Here is a 24109-nt window from a genome sequence, read left to right as displayed (position 1 = left end):
CTTTGATCCATTTTGAATTAATTATTATTATTTTAAAAGATTTATTTATTTTAGAGCGAGAGAGCGAGAGGGAGGAGCAAAGAGAGAAGGAGAAAAGGAATCTTTAAGCAGACTCCCTGCTGAGTGTGGAGCCTGATGCAGGGCTCAATCCCAGGACCCTGAGATCATGACTGGTGCTGAAATCAAGAGCCAGCTCCTTAACCGACTGAGTCACATAAGCACATTGAGTTAATTTTTATATAATGTAAAAGGTAGGAGTCAACTCCCTTCCTTTGTATGTGAATATCTAATTTCCCCAGCACCACCCCTCAGCTGGAAAGATTTGTTGAATAGTCATTTCACTAAATAGTCATTTCCCCAGTGAACAGCACCCTTGTTGAAAATCAACCAACCATACATACAAGGGTTTGTTTCTGGGCTCTCTATACTATTCCAGTGGTCTATATGTCTGTCTTTATGCCAATGCATACTGTTTACAGTACTGTAGTTTTGTATTAAGTTTCAAAGTTAGGAAGTTTGAGTCTTCCAACTCCATTCTTCTTTTTTAAGATTGTTCTGGCTTTCTGAACCCCCTTGCAATTCCATATGAATTTGAGGATCAGCTATTCCATTTCTGTGAAAAGTCTGTTGGAATTTTGGTAGAAATTGTGTTGAATCTGCAGATTTCTTTGGATAGTACTGACATCTTAAACAATGTTGAAAGTCTTCCTCCTCATAAACACAGGATGTCTATCCATTTAATCTGATTTTTAGATTTCATTCAGGAGTGTTTTGTAGTTTTCAGTGTGCAAATCTTTTGCTTTCTTGGTTAAATTTATGCCTGGGGTGCCTGGATGGCTCAGTGGGTTAAGCATCCAACTCTTGGTTTTGGCTCAGGTCATGATATCAGGGTCATGGGATCAAGCACCACATCAAGCTCCATGCTCAATATAGAGTCTGCTTAAGAATCTCTCCCTTTCGAATATAAATAATAGTGAAAGGGAATATAAGGGAAGGGAGAAGAAATGTGTGGGAAATATCAGAAAGGGAGACAGAACATAAAGACTCCTAACTCTGGGAAACCAACTAGGGGTGGTGGAAGGGGAGGAGGGCGGGGGGTGGGGGTGAGTGGGTGACGGGCACTGAGGGGGACACTTGACGGGATGAGCACTGGGTGTTATTCTGTACGTTGGTAAATTGAACACCAATAAAAAATTATTTTATTAAAAAAAGAAAAGAAAAAAAAAGAGTCTCTCCCTTTCCCTCTGCCCCTCTCACCAATCACATGTGTGCTCCTTCTCTCTCTAATAAATCAATAAACTCTTCAAAAAAATGTATCCCTAAGTGTTTAATTCTTTTAGATGCTATTATAGGGCAGCCCAGGTGGCTCAGTGGTTTAATGCCGCCTTTGACCCAGGGCATGATCCTGGAGACCCGGGATTGAGTCCCACGTTGGGCTCCCTGCATGGAGCCTGCTTCTCTCTCTGCCTGTGTCTCTGCGCCTCTCTCTCTCTTTCATGAATAAATAAATAAAATCTTTTTTTAAAAAAAGATGCTATTATAATTGCTTTCTTAATTTTCTTTTGACTGTTGATTACAGTGTATAAAAACACAACTGATTTTTGTGTGTTGATCTGGTATCCTGCATCTTTGCTGAATTTATTAGGGCTAGTAGCTTTTTGGGGAATCCTTTAGGATTTTCTACACATAGGATCATGTCATCTGCAAATAGTTTTACATTTTCCTTTCCAATTTGAATGTGCCTTATTCCTTTTGACTTCTACTTTTTTAAATGTAAAAAACTACTCATTACTTTTAAAGATCAATAATTAATTAAGTTTATCAACATATATCAATTTTTATGCTCACTACTGTTCTTCATTCTGTTCCTTCCTTCTTGGTTCAATTATTTTCTTACTAAAGTATATCATTCTTTAAGGATAGGTCCACAATCATTTATCCTTTTGGACCTCTCTATTTTGGAATTGGCAAACTTTTGGATTTTATAAAGGCAATATGTTGCACAAACCAGATGTGATATTGTACCTCCAGTGGGGCTGGCGTAGCAGCCCATGGTCAAGTATGTTAAAATTTCCACAGTGAAACATATATTTATATTAAGAAGAATAAATAAAGACCAAAGATAGCCTCATAAACTAGTCCAGGTCATGTTTGCTCCCAAATGAGTTTGTGGAAAACTCTGCAAAAACTTCAGGTTTTCTATGCTTTTTTTTTTTTTCCTATGCTTTTTTGATTTCAAATTGTAAATTTCTAAATATTCATAGACCTGTTGTTTTCACAAAAGCCTGTGGGTGGTAAATGCGCTCAGTTTTCATTTTCTTGAAAATATCTTCATTTTACCCTCTGGAGTAATGGTTTAACCAGGTGGAGAATTCTGGGTTGTCATTTATCTTCTCTCAGCCCTTCAAAGTACTACTCCATTGTCATCTGGCATCTATCACTGTTATCAAGAGGCCATCTGTCAAACTCCTGCCATTCCTCATGGAGTTAATCATTCTTACCATTCATTTAAGCTATTTTATTTATCATTAATGTTCTGTGGATTCTGCAATGTGTCTATCATGTAGGTATATTTTTAGTTATCTTGCTCAACACTTTAATCTGATTTATGTCTTTTGTCTCAGAGATATCTTTTTAAATACTGCTTCACTGCCATCCTCTCTATCCTTTTCTTCTCCTATTAGATGTATATTTTAGCCTCTCAGGGTCTCTCTTGTGTCCTTCATAATTTTCATCTTTTTTTTTAAGATTTTATTTATTTATTCAAAGAGACAGAGAGGCAGAGACACAGACAGAGGGAGAAACAGGCTCCTCGCAGGGAGCCTGATGCCAGGACTCAATCCCCGGACCAGGATCGTGCCCTGAGCCAAAGGCAGATGCTCAACCACCGAGCTACCCAAGTGTCCCTCATCTTTTATCTTTGTATTATACTTAGTATTATCTTCCAAATTATGAATTATTTATTCTTTTATGTCTGGCCTAAAGTTTATTCTATCTGTTGAATTTATTTTATTTTATTTTATTTTATTTTATTTTATTTTATTTTATTTTATTTTATTTATTTAAAAGATTTTAATTATTTATTCATGAGAGAAACAGAGGAGAGGGAGAGGCAGAGACATAGGCAGAGGAAGAAGCAGGCTCCATGCAGGGAGCCCGATGAGGGACTCGATCCCAGGTCCCCAGGATCACGCGCTGGGCTGAAGGCAGCGCTAAATCACTGAACCACCCAGGCTGCCCATTTTTAAATTTTTTAATGGCTTTGTTTTTAATGGTTTTTTAAAGATTTATTTAATTTAAACATTGAAAGAGAGAGAGAGAGAACAAGAGCATAAGTGGGACGGGCAGAGGGAGAGGGAGAAAGAAACTAAAGTAGACTCTGCACTGAGTGTGGAGCCCAACACAGGGCTTCATCTCACAACCCTGAGATTACAACCTGGGTCAAAACCAAGAACTGGATGGTTAACCAACTGTGCCAACCAGACACCCCTGTTGAATTTTTTAAAATGCCGGTAACTTTATCTCTAGAATGTTTAATTGGTATTTTAAAGAATTTACATGGTTTTGTTTGTTTCCCAACTTTTGTTCTCTATTTTTTCCCCTCAAGTTTTTATTTCAATTCCAGTTAGTTCATACATTGTAATATTAGTTTCAGGCTTAGAATTTAGTAATTCAACACCTATATACAAAATCTGGTGCTCATCACAAGTGCCCTCCTTTATACCCATCCCCCAACCTCCACCCACCCTGGTAACTAGCAATTTGTTATCTATAGTAAAAGTTTGTTTTACAGTTTGCCTGTGTCTTCTCTCCCATGTTCATTTGTTTTGTTTTCTAAATTCCACATATGAGTGAAATCACATGGTATTTGTCTTTCTCGGATTGATTTATTTTGCTTAGCATAGTGCACTCTAGCGCCATCCCTGTCATTGCAAATGACAAAATTTCATTCTTTTTTTATGACTGATACTCTGTTGTGTATATACATTATATATGCACTACAACTCAGGACGCCTGGGTGGCTCAGTGGTTGAGAGTCTGCCTTTGGCTCAGGGCGGGATCACGGGGTTCCAAGATCGAGTCCGCATTGGTCTGCCTGTGGGGAGCTTGCTTCTCCCTCTGCCTGTGTCTCTGCCTCTCTCTGTATCTCTCATGAATAAATAAATAAAATCTTTTAAAAAAATTTTTGCATATAAAAGTTTTAAAAAAGATTTTATATGCAGTTTAACTTATTTATGTGTATATAAATATATATGTATATATGTTATATATACACTACAACTTATTTATCCATTCATAAGTTAATGAACATTTGGACTCTTTCCATGATTTGGTTATTATTAATAATGCTGCTATAAACATTGAAGTACACATATCCCTTTAAATTAGTATTTTTGTATCCTAAAAAATTAATACAATTGATAAACTCCTAGCTAGACTTATCAAAAAGAAAAGAGAAAGGAGGGCAGCCCGAGTGGCTCAGCAGTTTAGCACCGCCCTTCAGCCCAGGGTGTGGTCCTGGAGACCCGGGATCGAGTCCCACATCGGGTTCCCTGCATGGAGCTTGCTTTTCCCTCTGCCTGTGTCTCTGCCTCTCTCTCTCTCTGTGTCTCTCATGAATAAATAAAATCCTAAAAAAAAGAAAAGAGAAAGGAGCCAAATAAATAAAATCACAAGTGAGAGAGGAGAAATCACAACCAACACCACAGAAATACAATTTTAAGAGAATATTATGAAAAACTACATGCCAACAAATTGGATAATATGGAAAAAAAAAAGGATAAATTCCTAAAACATATAAATTACCAAAACTGAAACAAGAAAAAGTAGAAAACTTGAACACACTGATAACAAGCTAATAAATTGAATCAGTCATCAAAAATCTCCCAAGAAACAGAAGTCCAGGGCTAGATAGCTTCACAGGTGAATTCTACCAAACATTTAAAGAAGAGTTAATATTCTCAATAAAATACTAGCAAATCAAATCCAACAGTACATTAAAAGAATCATTCACCACGATCAAGTGGGATTTATTCTGGGCTTCAAGGATTGTTCAGTATTTGCAAATCAGTCAATGTTATATACCATATTAATAAAAGAAAGGGTAAGAACCATAGAATACTTCCAATAGATGCAAAAAAAAATCTCACAAAGTACAACATCCATTCATGATAAAAACCCTCAACAAAGTAGGGTTAGAGGGAATATACCTCAACATAATAAAGGCTATATACAAAAAAATCACAGTTAATATCATCCTCAATGGGGGAAAACTGAGAGCTTTTCCCTTAAGGTGAGGAACAAGACAGGGATATCCACTCTCACCACTGTTACTTAACATAGTACTGGAAGTCCTAGCCTCAGCAATCAGATAACACAAAGAAATAAAAGGCACCCAAATTGGCAAGGAAGAAATCAAACTATCACTATTTGCAGATGACATGATACTCTATATAGAAAACCTGAAAAACTCCACCAAAAAAATTGCTAGAACTGATACACGAATTCAGTAAAGTTGCAGGATACAAAATAAATGTATGGAAATCTGTTGCATTTCTACACACAAATAATGAAGCAACAGACAGAGAAATCAAGGAATCAATCCCATTTACAATTGCACTAAAACCTGTAAGATACCTAGGAACAAACCAAACCAAAGAAGCAAAAGATCTGTATTCTGAAAAGTATAAAATACTGATGAAAGAAATTGAAGAGGACTCAAAGAAATGGAAAAACATGTTCCATGTTCATGGATTGGAAGAACAAATATTGGGGTTTTTTAAAAAGGTTTTGTTTATTTTAGAGAGAGAAAGTGAGTGACCAGGGAGAGAAGCAGAGGGGTAAGGGGAGGAGCAGGAAAAGAATCCCAATCCCAGCACAGAACCCAACACAGAGGCAGACCTCACAACCCTGAGATCATGACCTGAGCCGAAACCAAGAGTTGAGTGCTTAACTGACTGAGCCACCTACGTGCCCCTGGAAGAACAAATATTGTTAAAATGTCTATATTACCCAAAGCAATCTATACATTTAATGTAAACCCTATCAAAATACCAACAGCATTTTTCACAGAGCTAAAACAAACAATCCTAAAATTTGAATGGAACCACAAAAGATCCTGCATAGGCAAATCAACTTTGAAAAAGCAAAGCAAAGCTGAAGGCATCACAACTCCAGACTTCAACAAGTTATATTACAAAGCTGTAGTGATCAAGAGAGTATGGTATTGACACAAAAATAGACAGATACATCAATGGAACACAACAAAAAACCCAGAAATGAACCCATAACTCTATGTTCAATTAATCTTTGACAAAGCAGCAAAGAATATCCAATGGAAAAAAGACAGTCTCTCCAACAAATGGTGTTGGGAAAAGTGGAGAGCAACATGCAGAAGAATGAAACTGGACTACTTTCTTACACTATACACAAAAATAAATTAAAAATGGATTAAAGACCTAAATGTGAGACAGGAAACCATTAAAATCCTAGCGGAGAACACAGGCAGTAACGTCTGACATCAGCCGTAGCAACTTTTTCTAGTTATGTTACCTGAGGCAAGGGTAACAAAAGCAAAAATAAACAACTGGGACTTGATCAAAATAAAATGCTTCTGCACAGCAAAGGAAACAATCAACAAAACTAAAGGCAACCCATAGAACAGGAGAAGATATTTGCAAATAACATATCTGATAATGGGTTAATATTCAAAATATATAAGGAACTTATCAAACTCAATATCTAAAACATAAATAATCCATTGTTCTCTTTTTTATTTTTTTTTATTTTTTTTAAATTTTTTTATTTATTTATGATAGTTACAGAGAGAGAGAGAGAGAGGCAGAGACACAGGCAGAGGGAGAAGCAGGCTCCATGCACCAGGAGCCCGATGTGGGATTCGATCCCGGGTCTCCAGGATCGCGCCCTGGGCCAAAGGCAGGCGCCAAACCGCTGCGCCACCCAGGGATCCCCATTGTTCTCTTTTTTAAATGATGACCATTCCTCTTATGATGTCCCTGGGGATCCTAAACTTTATTTCAAATGCAATTTAAAATAATTAATTAGTCTTATCTTCTCTGGAGAAATGAATATGAATCTTCATATTTCAATTGTTGAATTTATTGGCTCTTTACTAGCATTAGTTGTTTTCATATATTTTGGAATTTCAGCATGTAGACTTACCTTAAGTGGGCTGCTCACTCCCTCACTTATTCCCAAGGATAGATCCTAGTCTAGAACTAGATCGTATATTGAGTGAATAAAGGCTCCATTCCCAATGATACTGGGGATCACAGAGACTGTCACTGAACCCTTGAGTAGTTCAGACCACTCAGTCCTGGTTGCAAGGTTGTCTGCTTCCTTTTATAGACCCAGGTTTTATATAAGTCATCCTCCAGGTAGCAATCGTAATTAAAAAAAAAAATCTCCTGCTCTGTGTGTGACACATTCAGTCTCTACTATTCCATAAGAAATGAGCTCCCAGTTTCCTATGCTTGCTTCTGAACCCAGAACACAAGAGGCCTTTGGTTTTAGCCCCATTCGCATTGTGGTTTGTTTAATTCCTTGTCTATAGATGAATTTATATTGATTCTACACATGGCTATGTCCTTTAAATTTTCTTCTCAGAAAATTTTATGTATCATTACCATGTGTTTATAATGGATAAGAGGGCCAAATCATAAGCACTGCAACCTATTATGACCAGAAATCCAAAACAAATTTTCTATCTGCATAAAAATGTACATTCTTGCTACTTTTTCATTGTATTTTACTGAACTAAAAAAGTTTTTTTAATAGACATCAGTCTTACCTCTAAAATCAAACAAAATTGTTCCTAAAAATATTTTAAAGGCCACACAGAAGTATACTATAATGTCTACGTCAAACAGATTTCTCCAAAACCAGTATTCAAATTTTATTGAGTAAATTCTTTCATTCTTTAAGTTGTCAGGTTTTTTCTCTTGAGATTTCAATTTTTTAATTTTTACATAATTTCAAATTTATAGAAAAGTTGCAAGAACAGCACAAAGAATTCCTGGATACCCTTCACCTAGATTACACAAATATGAATATTTTATTACATTTACTTTCACTCACTCTTTCTCAATCTCTCTCTCACACACACACATATATTATTATTTTTCAGAACTGCTTAAGACTAAGTTCTAGACATGATTCTCCTTTACCCCCTAAATACAGCATATATTTCCTAAAAAATAAAGAATTCTCTTACATGATCATAGTATAATGATCAAAATCAGAAAATTAAAATTGATACAATATTCTTATCTAATCTACAGGCCTTATTTAAAAAAAATTTTTTTGAGAGAGAGTGCACACGCAAATGGGGAAGGGCAGCGCACGCAGCCAATCCCAGGATCCTGATATCATGACAGGAGCCAAAGCAAGAGTCCATTACTTAATTATCTGAGTCACCGAGGTGCCCCTAATCTATAAGCCTTGTGAAGAGTATTTCTAACCCTTGCTAAAGTATTTATTTAAAACTATGAGAAGGGCAGCCTGGGTGGTTCAGCGGTTTAGCGCCACCTTCGGCCCAGGGTGTGATCCTGGAGACCTGGGATCGAGTCCCACTTCAGGCTCCCTGCATGGAGCCTGCTTCTCCCTCTGCATGTGTCTCTGCCTCTCTCTGTCTCTATGTCTCTCGTGAGTAAATTAATAAAATCTTTGAAAAAAAGAAAAAAAACTATGAGAAAAATTATGTTTCTTGAAAAACAAGAACAAAATGAAGATGCCTCCTAGAACCACTGTTATTTATTTAGCAAGTAAATAGGCTCTATGTTCAATGCGAAGCCTGAGCTCACAACCCTGGGATCAAGAGTCCTATGCCCTATCTACTGAGCTAGCCAGGTGTCCCAAGCTGACGTCTAGGTCCTTTTGACATGTCCACACAATTCTTTGGTCACTTCCTTACTTTTTGATTGAAGAAGATGTTTCAGGCTTATCTTATTCTTTCCTACCCAATCTTAGAGCCAGCCATTTCTTCAAGAAGCCCAACTTGCTTTTATTAGAGGACTGTTTAAAAACTAAGATCTAGGTAGGTGCTGGATGTGTTCCAAATGTATCATTGCTTCTAGGCTCTCCCAGAGTCAGGGGAAAGACAGATGGAGATTTATATACATACGCTCTGCATGTGGGTGTGTGCACATGAGTGCGTGTGCACACATACACACACACATACACTCTCCTAGATTCATTTCTATGTATCTAGCTATCTACATATATTAAAACCCATGAATACATTGATTAAATTCCAGTGCTACAGGGTACATTCTAGCCTTTCCCTTTTTCACATCTGAAACTTCCCAATTCCCTAGTTAGTGCCATTGGGGGGGGGTGTTTAATGAGTACAGTTTCAGTTTGGGAAGATGAAGAAGTTCTGGAAATGGATGGTGGTGATATTGCAGAACAATGTGAGTGTACCTGATGCCACAGAACTGTACACTTAAAAAATGGTTATTTTGTTATGTATATTTTACCATAATAAGAAATAAAATATTGGTGTCAAATACCCAATACCTATATTTATAGGACTGTCTGGTAGAATGAGTAATTGGAAACTATAACTAAAATATTTCTTTAGAATGGCTCTGAAGTTAGAATGACTATGGCTTTGCTACTGAAAGAGTGGGCCAAAAATAGCAGCATTGGTATCACTTAGAAGCCAGGGAGAAACCAGAATCTCAGACCGCATTTCAGACCTACTAAACCTGATTCTGCATTTTAATAAAACTCCAGGTGGTTCACATGCTTCACATGCACATTAAAGTTCAAGAAGCACTCATCTGGGGCAGATCCCGCCACTTCCTACGTTTTTTTTTGTGACTTTGGCTCAGGTACTTAACCGCTCTGGGCCTCAGTTATTTATTATCTATAAAATTGTGAAAGTTGCCAAAGATGATTAAATGTGATAATAATGCATGTTGTATAATGCCTGGCACATTCAAGGACTATCAGCTATTATTATTACTTTGCTCAGTAGAAATCTGTGAAAGTTGGTTTCAGGGACTTTTCTAAAATAAAAAACTGAGGAAGCCGATATTTTCCAGAGATGGTGCTTGGCTTTAAGAGATAATTGGGGAAGAGGATACATGGGAGATAATGCTTTTGGCCAAGTATGAAGAAGATCTAATACGGTAGAGTGGAGGTGTACATTCACAGTGGGGCAATGTTCTTCTTGTTGAAGTATGGTAGGACCAGGCAAATGTTCTTTACAAAACATAAATGGAATGGAAGTGGCTTTTAATGAGGCGACACCATCTTTTTAAAGATATTTTGAAGCCTAAGTGGTCTGTTTCTCACATGTCTGAAATCCTGTGTGAGATATAATCTTTTGGCTGAAGTATCACCTATATTTGACTTACATAATGAAGGACCAGCTAGGCCGGGGGAGGAAGGCGGCAGAGTGTGAAATACTGACAAGGTGGGGAGATAGAAGGCCAGCTACTCAGGCACCCGTGAATTGCTAGCATTGGGCCACAGCTCTCAGAAGATGTTGTGGAGTTCCTAACCTAATTTCTCTGGCAGGAGATCTTTCCTTGTCCCAGAAAAGACTTTTGGAGACAGAGAGGATTAAAAAAAATAATATTGTTAAGAAGGGAGGTTGCTGGGCTTGCACTTTACTAACCAGAATCCCTTTATCTTTCTTGAGAGCCCCCCAGATCTCTTTTATTCTAGGTCAGTAATTTAACACTCTCAACTCTCAATTCAAAGCCTGTAATGACCTTGCTGTGCTGAATTATTAGCCCAGGATATAGAAAGAGAGAGAGAGGGAGGGGGGAAGAAAAAACCTAAAAACAACAGAGGCCTTTTGATCAGAGCACCAAACTGCAGTTCGCTGTAACTCAAGCTGCCCATTCTTATATGGCAAGAATTAAGGACTCCCCCTGCCAGGCAGGACCCTATTAAAAGACAATAGCTGTTTGAAAAGGGTAAGCAAGTTGATATGGATATAATAGGCCACATATGGGGGCCCCTTTCTACTCTGAAATAAAGCTCCTTCTTAAGAGTTGTGAGCTGGGAAATCCAGCATTCAGTAAGGCAGGAGGAGGAGGTATAATAGAAGAGAGTGAGTGGGTAGCCATGCAGAAATGCTTGAAGGTGCTTCAGGAAAAAGGGAAGAGGGCTTTGGGGAGCCTGCAGAGATGAGCATCAATCACTGAGGATAGACGCTTTCAGAATAGCCAGGTGCTCTTTGGTCCCCAAGAGGTTTTTAGGGCCAGTGATGACAAAGATTTGGCTGGAACCAATATAGTGGTTAGTTTCTCTAATGGGTTAACAATGACAGCAAAACTAGTTGGAATATAATAAGCTCTTGCCAGGAATGATGCAGCTGGCAAAAAAGTAATCCTTTCTGCCTCGTTTTATACAATCTAACATGTCAACATCCTAAACTGTTTAATACCATCTAGTGCCACTATATGTTCTTGTTATCTTTAGGATGGGATTAAAAAAAAAAAAAGCCCTGTAAAATAGAAATAGTGTATCCCAAGGAAACTGCCTCTTGCCTACAAATGATACCCCTTCTCAAATATAGAGAGAGATAACCACAGGACACAAGACTTCTTACTCTATTAGCTAATCCATGTTTGCTTATCTATTACCTAAATAGTCTGCTCATTAGCAGAACCTGCTTTTGGAGGATACTAAGTTCACAACAAAATTTCCCAATCAGTTTTAGCTACCTCTAAGATCATGTTACAAAACAAGGAATGATTTAAAGTGATTTAAGGTATTTAAACACATTAATCTAGTTATCTATGACTAAATTCTGAATTCCCAAATCCCTAAGCAAAAATATCAGAGAGATATTTTTCTTTCCTTTACTACCATTTGGAACCACCAAATGAACTGTTCCCATCCACTGCAACTAATGGTCTAGCTTGATGGAATTTACAACTAAAGGAAAAACACAAGGGATCTCTCTCTAACACTTGCTTGTTCCACTGAGTGGTCAACGGGGCACTAAGCTGATCTTTAGCAAATTAAAGGGTTTTGCTGATTAAAGAGAAGGTCTGGATTCCTAAGAAAAATTCTTGCAGCTCGGCTTCAGACTCCAAAAGAAAACATGTTATTTTTACAAAAGTCATTAGAGATAATTGTTTCCATAAAATATTACAATTTTAAACGACCCTATAGTATGTAGACTCCTTCGTTTAAGATGGGGTCATCATACAGGAAAGGATGAGCAATGGAGAGCATCAAACACTATGCTAATTCCCCAATTCATGACTTAGCATATGGTAACCATATTTTCAGAAGTTCGAATTGGGACACAGAGTCTAAAAAGTTTTTATTTGGTGTGTGGGCCACTTATAGGTGTGAAAAATAGCTTAAAGATTTTATATATATCAGTATAATGATTGGGTAAGTATGTTTTAATGTCATATTAATTGATAAATATTAAATGTCTGTTATTTGAGAAGTCTTAAAGGATATACAGCCTATATAATCTGAAAAATAAAAATCATACAGAACATATATATAATATAAAAATATATATAATATAAAACTACATATCTGAGGGTGTATATGTAAGTAGACAAGATGTTTGAAAAAACAGAAAATGGAGGAAAAAACATTGAAGAAAATTTCTTGGAAAGGAAAGGCATGAGTTCCCAGATTAAAAGGATCTTTATAAGCCTACCACAATGAATGAATATGTGTGTACACCCAAAGCACACACTGTAAAAAATCAGATTTTATCTTTCATTGGGGGCATGGCAAGATCACTTTGTAGAAAATCATGTAGGATAGGAGATATTGGTGCAGTTATCTTTGGAAAATATAATCATCCACAGTTGCCCTCTGGCCAAAACAATTTATGTTCCTCCCAAATGCAAAATACACTCCCCATTGAAACCCTCAAAGTCTAAATCAATTTTAGCATCAACATAAACTCGAGGATCTTGACATATAAATCAAGTCCAGGTATAGATGAAGTTTCTCAAGTGCAATTTCTTGGGTACAGTTCCTTGTATAATTCCTCATTCTCAACACCTATAAACTAAAGAGACAAGTTATATCGTCTTGCATGCCCAGTATGTACAATGGTAATACAATGAAGGATAACTATGGTATGGGGCGCCTGGGTGGCTCAGTCAGTTAAGCATCTGCCTTTGGCTCGGATCATGATCCCAGAGTCCTGGAATTGAGCTCTGCATCAGGCTCCTTGCTCATGAGGGAACCTGTTTCTCCCTCTCCCGCTGCCTGCTGCTCCTCCTACTTGTGCTCTCTCTTTCTGTCAAATAAATAAATAAAACCTTAAGAAAAAAAAAAAAAGGATAACCACAGTAAACTTCCATCCAAAACTAGAGAATGGGAAGCAAATATCGCAATCATTGGTTCATTGCAATTCTGAAATCCATCCACCCACATGTCTTACTCTTTGATTCGAGCCTAGCACCTCTCCCTGGTAATGACTTTCCATGGCTTTTGACTGTACTCTGGGCTTCTGGTTTCATCTTCTGAGTAATACTTTTGTTTCCATAAATCACAGTCTCCACTGAATAGCTTTCTCAGCTTGCTTCCTGCCCATAGAAGTCTGGGGACCACTTTTTATTTTATATTACTTATGTCTTCTTTAGCCCAAGTTAGTGGGGCTTCCACAAATACAATTGTCTTAAAAATGATGGTGATGGTTTTTCTATTAACTTTATTGGGGTTTACTCCATTGGACAAAAGCTATACCCACAAACCTCTTTGAGACTGGTCCTTCCCTATTTGGGTTCCCTATGAGGCTGCTATGGGACAACATTCTTTAAATCCTTAGGTCTCTTGTCTATCTGAAAGAATCTATGAGAAAGAAAAAAAAAAGTCTATGAGGCTCCACCCAGATATCTTGCTGAGGTTTAAACAAAGGGTTCATCTTACCCTTGGACCACATTTCTCTGCCAGCACTCTGGATTTGATCTTTGTCCTAAGGCACTTTCTTACTTTGAATACTTTCTGCTGGTTGGTAAGATTGTCCTTAGCTCTCTATATTTTCTCTAAACTCTACTTGAAAACAAAACAGTTCATTTTTTAGTTCATCTCTCTCACATTTTACTCTAGGTAGCCAGAAAAAAATAGGTAGCCCAGAATCTTCACAGGTAGGATCGTCCTGCTCACTGTGTATATTTCCTATTTTTCACATTACCAAAAATGACAGTATTGCTAAACTTTCTGTCATTACATAACAAGGGTCCTCTTATCTCCAGCTAACATTTTCCCCACTCTCTTTTAAGCCTTCATTGATGGTCTGCTTGAGGCCCATTGGACTTTCACTGTCAGTGTTCTCAAGGTCCTTCTGGTTTCTGCCTGTTGCCTGGTCTCAAAGCCAATGACATATGTTTTAGGTTTTTGTTATTGCAATCCTTCACTCCTAGTAAAAAATTTTGTTCCAATTATCTGTTACTGCATAACAAACCATACTAAACTTAGTGGCATAAAAAAAATAACAATTTTATTATGCTCATGGATTCAGTATGTCAGGAATTATACAGAGTACAGTAGAGATGGCTTGTCTCTATTCCATGATTTCTGGACCTGAATTGGGAAGACTTAAATGGCTGGGGCTGACTTAAATAGTTGGGGATAGGATTCTCTGGAACTTCTTCCCTCACATGTCAGTCACCCAGGCTTAAAGACCAAACTTGTGGCTGGGCTTCTTACAGCTTGGCAACTGGTTAGTAAAAAGGAGCCTCCTGAAACAGAATGTCTGAAAAGTGAGTTTCCAGAGACTAAAACACAATCTACATGGCCTTTTGTGACTTAGCCTTAGAAGTCATATAGTGTTGGGGAGCCTGGGTGGCTTAGTTGGTTAAGCGTTTGACTCTTGATCTCTGGGTTGTGAGACTGAACCCCACATCAGGCTTCACACTGGGCGTGGAGCCTGCTTGAGATTCTCTCTCCCTCTGCCCCTCTCTCTACCTTTCTCTCCCCTACCTCTCGCTCTCCCTCTTTAAAAAAAAAAAAGTCACATAGTGTTACTTCTATCACATTCATATTCAAGCGGAGAAAACATAGACTCTACTTCTCAAAGGCAAGAGTGTCAAAGAAATGTGAGGTCCTGTTTTAAAATGACTATACTGGGGATCCCTGGGTGGCTCAGTGGTTGAGCGCCTGCCTTTGGCCCAGGGCCTGATCCTGGAGACCTGGCGTCGAGTCCCGTGTTGGGCTCCTTGCATGGAGCCTGCTTCTCCCTCTACCTGTCTCTCTCTCTGTGTCTCTCATGAATAATAAAAAAAAAAAAAATGACTACATCAAAAACAAGGATGAAAAAAGACAGGAAACCCCAACAATAATATTGAAAGTCCAGAGAATGCTACTATAAAGCAGGCATAGGGGTAAAATAATATAGATAAAGCAGGTAAGAAAATTCTCGGAGAGACTTCTTTAAGAAGATAAAACTGAGAGAGAATTAATACATACAAATATCAATGTCTTTGCTTCAGTCAGAGTCCTGGCAGTTAACAAATAATACATTTAAGAAGGGTAGCTGAGGAAAGTTGTAAAAAGAGAATATTCACAAAGGTGTGGAAAGGGTTAAGGGAAAGTGGATTACCCCATAGCTAGCAACAGTTAAATTGTGTTATGACTCCAGGCCTGAAGAGACACCTGGAGGGAGTGGCTTCTTAAATCTAGGAAGAGCAGGGACCATCTAACATAAGCTGTGACCTTCAGTAGAGGAACAGAGCCAACCTCCAACCCACAGCAAACTGGTAGGGAGAGAATACATACCCCAAACTCACCCTGTCTCCTCCTGCCCTTCAATCTCTTGGGTAATCATAGAGCAAAGGAGTCCATGGATTAAAGTCTGTACAGATCAGCCCTCCAGGGTAATGTGGAGAGTGGATCTACAGGGGCAAATGGAAAATAAATAGCAAGTACTGAAAGGCAATTTATTCAGTTGGGTAGAGTTTGGAGATAAATTGGTGATAAGTTTATAAAAATTAACCAAACAAGACATGAGAGACTCCTAACTCTGGGAAACAAACAAGGGGTGGTGGAAAGGGACGTGGGCAGGGGGATGGGATGATTGGGTGACTGGGCACTGAGCAGGGCACTTGACGCGATGAGCACTGGGTTTATGTTATATGTTGGCAAATCGAACTCCAATAAAAAAATATACAAAAAAAAGGGGGGGGTGTCAGTCTCAGGGGTGAGAAGATTATGCAACTTAGCTCAAGTGTCAATAGCATTTATATAGTTATAAAATATAAATAATGAGTACTGATATAACCAAAATCTTGATATATATATATAGAGAGAGAGAGACAGACAGAGAGACAGAGAGACAGAGAGACAGAGAAGAGAGAGAGAGGTTGGGGAGTAAATAAAGTCACAAATGTGTGGTAAAGGATGTTAAAGAGAAATAGATTTACATTTCACACAGTGGGAAGTCAATAGATAATGCCTGAATTTTTTTTTTAATGAAGTAGTAACATAAGCAAGTAATTTAGAGATACAGTAATAAATGCCAAACAAATCACTCTAAGAAGTTGAAAGTGGTTATCGCTGAGGAATGGGAAATTAAGCTAAGAGTTGAGGTAATGCCTTTTTCTTTTTCTTTTTTTTAAAGATTTTATTTATTCATGAGAGGCACAGAACAAGAGAGAGAAAGAGAAGCAGAGACATAGGTAAAGGGAGAAGCAGGCTCCATGCAGGAAGCCTGATGTGGGACTTGATCCTAGGACTCCAGGATCATGCCCTGAGCCAAAGGCAGGCGCTCAACTGCTGAGCCACCCAGGTGTCCCACCTTTTTCTTTCTTTTTTTTTTTTTTTTTTAACAATTCTTATTGGACAATTCTTATAGAACCATTTTACTCTTTAAACTGTATGCATGTATAACTTCAATTTCAATAAATAAATAAGTTAGATAAAGAATATTCAGGGATCCCTGGGTGGCACAGTGGTTTAGCGCCTGCCTTTGGCCCAGGGCGTGATCCTGGAGACCCAGGATCGAATCCCACGTTGGGCTCCCGGTGCATGGAGCCTGCTTCTCCCTCTGCCTATGTCTCTGCCTCTCTCTCTCTGTGTGTGTGACTATCATAAATAAATAAAAATTAAAAAAAAAAAGAATATTCAACTTAGAGGACCACCTGTTCTGTGACACCCTTCCTGACCCCTCAAGCTTATTAAGATATTCTTCCTCTGGACATTCTTATCACCTTAAACCTCTAGTTAGCTCAAATCGCAAGTTATTTAATTATTGACTTACTCGACTCTAAGTACACTCAAGATAGAGATCATGCTTTATTAATCAGTTTCCCCAGCACCTGTCATAAATCTAGGCATATAGGGTATGTAAGAAACATTTCCTGAATTGAATGATCTTAGTCAATGGCACCAATACCATACCAAGTGTACAGAGTAGAAAATTTCCATGACAAACTCTCTTTGTAACCTCTCACTTACATATTGTCCTGAACTCTATTACCTCATTGCTATAGACTGAACGTTTGTGTCTCTTTCGAGTCATATATTGAAACTTAATCCCCAAATGTGATGGTATTTGGAGGTGGAGCCTTTGGGAGGTGATTAGGTCATAAGGTTGGAGCCCTCATGAATGGGATTCTTGCCATTATGAAAGAGGCCCAGAAGAGGTCCCTTGGCCCTTCTGTTACGTGAGTATGCAGCGAAAGGGAGGCCATCTGTGAATCAGGAAGTAGGCTCTCAACAAACAAGGAATCTGCCAGAGCCTTGATCTTGGACTTCCAGCCTCCAAAACTATGAGAAATAAATTTCTGTTATTTATTTCTGTTATCATCTAGTCCATGATAGTTTGTTACAGCAGCTCGAATGGACTAAAGCATAGACCACAGACCTTTTGTCATTCTCTGAAAACAGAAAGCCTCTGTGCCCTTGCTCATGCTGTTTCCTCAGCTAGCAATGCCCTACCTACTCAGTTCCCATTCTCTATTCTTCATCTTCTAAGGACCACTTAAAGTGCTACTTCTTCCATGAAGCTTTCCTTAAAATTCATAGAATAAATATCTCCTTTCACTTATCCCAAAACACGTTGCCTGAAATTTTACTTGGTGTGTATTTAATAGCATCCTAATAGTTATGCTTATGTCCGATTTTCCCCTTGAGTTCATAAGTTCCTTGAGTTCAACTAGCTTACTCATCTTTTATTCTTCACTAGCATGGTATCCAACATATAGTAGGTCCACACTGTAGAATAACTGTATTTTTCTGGTATGAAACTGCCATTATTCTTGCCTTCTGTGAGAATGACAGAGGATCATGTCTGGCACAGAGATTGTCACATAGAAGGTATTTACTAAATAGTTAACACATTTTATTTTATTTTATTTTTATTTATTCATAGAGACACAGAGAGAGAGAGAGAGAGGCAGAGACACAGGCAGAGGGAGAAGCAGGCTCCATGCAGGGAGCCCGACATGGGACCTGATCCTGGGTCTCCAGGATCACACCCCAGGCCGCAGGCAGGGCTAAACCGCTGTGCCACGGGGGCTGCCCATAGTTAACACATTTTAAAAATTAAAGGAAGACCAGGCAATGAGTTTATTTCTTAGCCTTTACAAAGTGCTATCTTTTATTTTGTCTTTTTTCTTATTTCAACATAATTGGGCCTTCCACAAACTGGCCCTATCCTAATTATACATTTCCTGTTTGTTGCTATTCAACATGTACTAGTCCTCCACAGTCCAGTTAGACTCCTTTATAGCCTCTTCCTGTGTATGATATTTTCTACTTCTGCTAATCTAATTACATTCCTCTACTCTAGAACAAAAGTTCCAAAATACTTCCTCTTGCAATAAAGGTAGAGTAGGTAATTTAGACTAAACTTTCTGGCTGAAAAAAACTAGATGAATTATTAAAAGCATCTGGTTGAAGTATCAGAGAGCCACTGAGGCAAATGAGGAATGACAAGGCCAAGTTATGAAAGGAGAATAAAACCCAAAAAGGTCAGCCTAGCATTTGGTGCCACTTTTCCCCATAAACAGGAATTCTAAATGTAAGAGTCCATAAATTGAATTCAAGGGATGCACAGACTTGGATAGGAAAAAAAATTACATCTTTAGTTTTATAAACCATTAACTGGAATTTACATTTCCTTTAGTTAAGAATATAAACATAGCAGAATTAGTAGTATGTGTGATTTTGTCAGTTAGAAACCTCAAATATTTTCATATCATGTTAAAGTTGTCACAAATATCTCACACTATCATCTATACTCATCACTTTAAAAATAAGATATTAAAAAGAAGATATTATTTCACAGTGTCAGGAGCTTATGCCAGTCCTGAAAGAAATAGCGGGTAGACTAAACAGGTAATAGTTTTGAATTAATGTTAAGTTCCTGAATTTTCAAAGGACTCTTGAGGCTTGGTGGTCTAAAAACTAGAGCTAGGACCCACCCGGGCTGGATAGAGGGACTGTGGTATATCCCTAAGGGTCTAGTTGACACCCTGAAAGACTATATCTGGAAATAGATCAGCCCTCCCTGATACTTATGCCTAGCTTCAAATGATTTCAACCCCTGAGTGGATTGAGGTAATCCAGGATTGCCAGTGCTCAGGCCATCTGCCAGAAGCAAATGTAAATCCTCTCTAAAGAAAGATTATAGCATTCTAGGCTTTACATTATCTCTATAATTTTTCACATACAATGTATAACACTCAACTGATGGAAAAAAGTATACTACAATTTAAGACAATGGAATAAAGAGCCAAGAGACAGAAAAGATAATAAACACAGACCCACAAGGAATCTAGATTTTGAACTATGGACTTTTATAACCATATTTTACCATGCTCAAGAAAATGAAGAAATTAGTAAAGAATTTGAAGAAAATGAAGAAATTAGTAAAGAAACCATAAAAGAATAAGAATTAGGGATCCCTGGGTGGCGCAGTGGTTTGGCGCCTGCCTTTGGCCCAGGGCACGATCCTGGAGACCTGGGATCAAATCCCACATCAGGCTCCGGGTGCATGGAGCCTGCTTCTCCCTCTGCCTATGTCTCTGCCTCTCTCTCTCTGTGACTATCATAAATAAATAAAAAAATTAAAAAAAAAAAAAAGAATAAGAATTAGTAAAGAAACCATTAAAAAACCTGAATGATAATTCTTAAACTAAAAAAGTACAAAAATTGCAGGGCACTGGGGTAGCTCAGTCAGTAGAGCATGCAACTCTTGATCTCAGAGTTGTGATTTTGAGTCCCCCATTGGGTGGAGAGATTATTTAAAAATAAAATATTTTTTAAAATTACAATAATTAGATGAGGTGCCTGGGTGGCACAGTTGGTTAAATGTCTGACTTTTGGTTTCAGTGTGGGTTCTGATTTTAGGGTCATGAGATCAAGCCCTGTGTTGGACTCCATGCTCAGTGTGGAGTCTGCTTGAGGTTATCTCTCTCTCTCCTTCCCCCTCTCCTGCTTGTGCATGCATGCTCTTTCTCTAAAATAAATAAATAAATCTTTCTAAAAGTACAATAACTGGAAAAGGCTACATGCTGTATAATTCCAACTACATAACATCTGGAGAATGCAAAACTATGAAGACAGTAAAAATAAATATCAGTGGTTGCTGGAAATTGGGTGGAAAGAAGGGATAACCAGGAAGAACACAGATAATTTTTAGAGCAGTGAAAATACTCCATATGATACCATAATGATGGTTATATGTCATTATACATCTGTCCAAATCCATAAAATATATAATACCAAGTGAATACTAAACTGTGAACTTTGGGTGATGATGATGTGTCAACATAGCTTCATCAATTGTAACCAAATGTACCAAATATAAGGGATGTTGATAATGATAATTAAATAAAAATAAGTGTTGCCTTTTCATTTTGGCAGCAGGGAATACATAGGAAATCTCTACCTTCCTCTCAATTTTAATGTCAACCTAAAACTACTCTAAAAAAAAAAAAAGCCCTTAAGAAACAAACCAAAAAGGGATATTTAAACTATATAAAAATTTCACAATAAACTATAGAGGCAAGCCACAGAAAGTAAAGTTAATTAAAATCTTCTTTGCTACTGGAAATAAAAAAGGAAAATGAAGATGCCCTATGGGAAGCAAGACTAAGAGAAGTATGAGAAACACTAGTAAACAAATCTTCAGGTTTTTCAAATTCACTTTCAACATTTATGGTTTCCCCAGCTTGCAATTTCTTTTTTTCTCTCCTTTGTATTTAAAACAGACAGGCTAAAAGTGTCATGGTAAGATACAAAAAACACAAAAAGAAAAATAAAACAATAATTGGAATTAAGAACTCATTACCTGGGCTTAACAACAAGTCACACAAAAGTGAAAAGAGAATTAATGCACTCCAAAACAGGTCAGAAAAAAATATTTAAAAGAAAGCATATAAGACAAAATGATGAAAAATGCAGAAAAGTACATAAGAGAGGATACCATAAAAGTGTCTAAAGTTTGTGTAACTGGAATCCCAGAAGGAGTAAATACAATGGAACAGAAGCAAATCTGAAAAGCTAAAAATTGAGAATTTTCCAAAACTGATAAAAGACATCAAATTATAGGTTTGAGAAACACTAAGCACACTAAGTGGTTTAATATAAAGAAAAGCAAACCTAGGCACATTATAGTAATACTACCAAAAACCAAAGACCAAGGAGAAACATTCAAAAAGTAGCCATAGATAAAGGACAGATTATTTTCCAAAGGTATAAGAATGACTGGTAGCTGACTTCTTGACAGAAACAGTGGAAACCAGAAGGAAATCGAATACCATCTTCAAAGCACTAAAAGACAACAATTGCCAACCTAGAATTTATACCAGAAAAAACTACCCTTGAAAAATGAAAGTAAAAATTCTAATAATGTCTATAGATAGTTAATAGCTTTCAATGAACTAATTTTCATAATTTTATTAGGTTACAGAAGATACTAACATCAGTGGAAGTTGGGTGAAAGGCATATGGAGACTCTATGTGTTTTTGTTGTTGTTGTTATTGTTTTTTAAGTAGGCTCACACCGAGCACGGAGCCCAATGCAGGGCTTGAACTCACAACCCCAAAATCAAGACCTGAGCTGAGGTCAAGAGTCAGACGCTTAAATAACTGAGCTACCCAGGCACCCCTATGCTATTTTTACACCTTTTCTGTAAGTCTGAAATTATTACAAGAGGAAATAAAGGTAAATATAGTTTCAGAATGAAAGCTAGGATCAGAACAGAAGTTCCACAAAAGTTGTGATTTGTCTGTTTTTTACCGCTGTATCCCCTAGTGTCTAGAACACTAACACAAAGGCATTCAGTAAATATTTGCTGAATGTACAAACAACAGTAGCAGTAGCTATCACTTAGTATATCTTAAATAAAATATCAAGTACTTTACATTCATTATCCCCCCAACAATCATGTAACATGGAATTTTACATTTTATATATAAGTCTCCCTATTTTATAGATGAGGCTAAGCAACCTGCCTAAGATCACATTTAGTAAGTGGCAGCTCTCAAACAGATTTGACTCCAAAGTCTGTGTTGTTAATCACTATGCTACAATACTTTTGTGTCACATAAAAATATTTCTTTCTTGTTTGCTTATCCAAATTCTATTCACCTTTCTAGGTTGTATTAGTCAGTATTCTCCAGTAAAACAGAGTCACTAGTAAATATGTACATACAGTTGACCCTTGAACAACACAGGTATGAACTATGCAAGGCCACTTATACATATACAGACTTTTTACAGTACAGTTCTATGAATGTATTTTCTCTTCCTTATGATTTTCTTGAAACATTTTCTTTTCGCAGGCTTACTTTAGTATAAGAATATAATACATATAATATACAAGATACATGTTAATCATCTGTTTATGTTATCAACTGTGTAGGCTTCCAGTCAACAGTAGGCTGTTAGCAGTTTAGTTTTTGGAGAAGCCGAAAGTTATACATGGATTTTTGACTGTGTTGGTGATTGATGTCCCAACCATGTGTTGTTCAAAGGCAAACTGTATATACAAGAAGAGATTCAGCTTATGTGATTATGGAATTGGCTCATGTGATTATGGACACCAAGAAGTCCCATGATCTGCCATTTGCAATGTGGAGAATGAGGATAGTTGGTAGTATATAATTCAATCCAAGTCTGGAAGCCTAAGAATCAAGGGAGTCATTGGTATAAGTCCTAGTCTGAGTCCGAAGGCCCATGAATCAGAGGGCCAAATGATGTAAGTTCTAGTCCAAATTCAAAGGCTGTGATGTCTGAGGGTGAGAGGTAATAGACGTCCCAGCTAAAGCAAAAAAACAAAAATAAAAACAAAAACACTAAATTCACTCTTCTTCCACCTTTTTTGTTTTAGTCAGGTCCTCAAGGAATTGGATCATGCCTACTACCCACATTAGTGAAGGTGGATCTTCTTTAAAGCCTATCAATTCAAACGCTAATCTCTCCTGAAAACACCCTCACAGACATACTCAGAAATAATGTTTTACCAGATATCTGGGCATAGCCTCACCTGGTCAAGATTACACATAAAATTAACCATCACACAAGTCAAGACACACTCCTCTATGATGCCTTATTTAACTTCTCTAGTACCCATTATTTCTCCTTATGCCCAGATCTGAGAGCACAACTTAATGCCATTACATAAGGTCTTGAATTATTAACAAATAATTAACAATTATTCTCTAATTGTTTGTAATAAGCATTATCTCCTCAACCAGACTACATCCCCTTATAGGCAAGTGACCATATCTTAGAGTCACATTTGAAACTCTATAAGGATACTTGATATTTTGGTAAAGAGATAAGAAAAATATGTAGTCGGGAAAACCATGCAAAGAACAATATTTTGGGATGCCTTAGAGAGCAGGCCTGTATGGTTTAAGATTTTAAGCATCAAATTTGGCTAAGAAAAAAAGCTACCTTAAAAAGGTAGAGTTTTTTAAAATAGATTTTGCTTATTGTTTTATTCAAAAGGGGTAGTGGGAGAAAGAGGTGGAGAGGGGCAGAGGAGGGAGAGAGAGAGAGAATCCCAAGGAGACTCCACTCTGAGCACGGAGCCTGATGCGGGGCTCGATCCCAGGACCCTAAGATCATGACCGAAGCTGAAATCTTAAGTCTGACATTTAATTAACTGAGCCATCCAGGTGCCCCAAAAGGTGG

General features: G+C 37.6%; 1 protein-coding gene and 1 long non-coding RNA gene across 9 annotated transcripts in view; one reads left to right on the top strand and one right to left on the bottom strand.

Moving 5' to 3' along the window:
• Positions 1–24109, bottom strand: part of CSTPP1 (centriolar satellite-associated tubulin polyglutamylase complex regulator 1) — a 199516-nt gene that overhangs the window by 120821 nt on the left and 54586 nt on the right. The window contains exon 2 of one of the 5 annotated variants that reach the window (XM_077863111.1): positions 15750–15854. The exons of the other annotated variants lie outside the window; for them this stretch is intronic. Coding sequence (XP_077719237.1) covers positions 15750–15787 — 38 coding nt within the window. The 5' untranslated portion in view covers positions 15788–15854. The remainder of the gene's footprint in view (positions 1–15749; positions 15855–24109) is intronic. 5 annotated transcript variants of the gene reach the window in all.
• LOC144292587 (uncharacterized) overlaps positions 1–24109 on the top strand; it is a 79825-nt gene that overhangs the window by 11467 nt on the left and 44249 nt on the right. The window lies entirely within an intron of this gene.

This window comes from Canis aureus, chromosome 21, assembly GCF_053574225.1.
Source record: "Canis aureus isolate CA01 chromosome 21, VMU_Caureus_v.1.0, whole genome shotgun sequence".
Classification (NCBI taxonomy): Eukaryota; Metazoa; Chordata; class Mammalia; order Carnivora; family Canidae; genus Canis; species Canis aureus.
The sequence above is the reverse complement of the archived record's forward strand: the minus strand, read 5'-3'. Positions and strand labels throughout refer to the sequence as shown.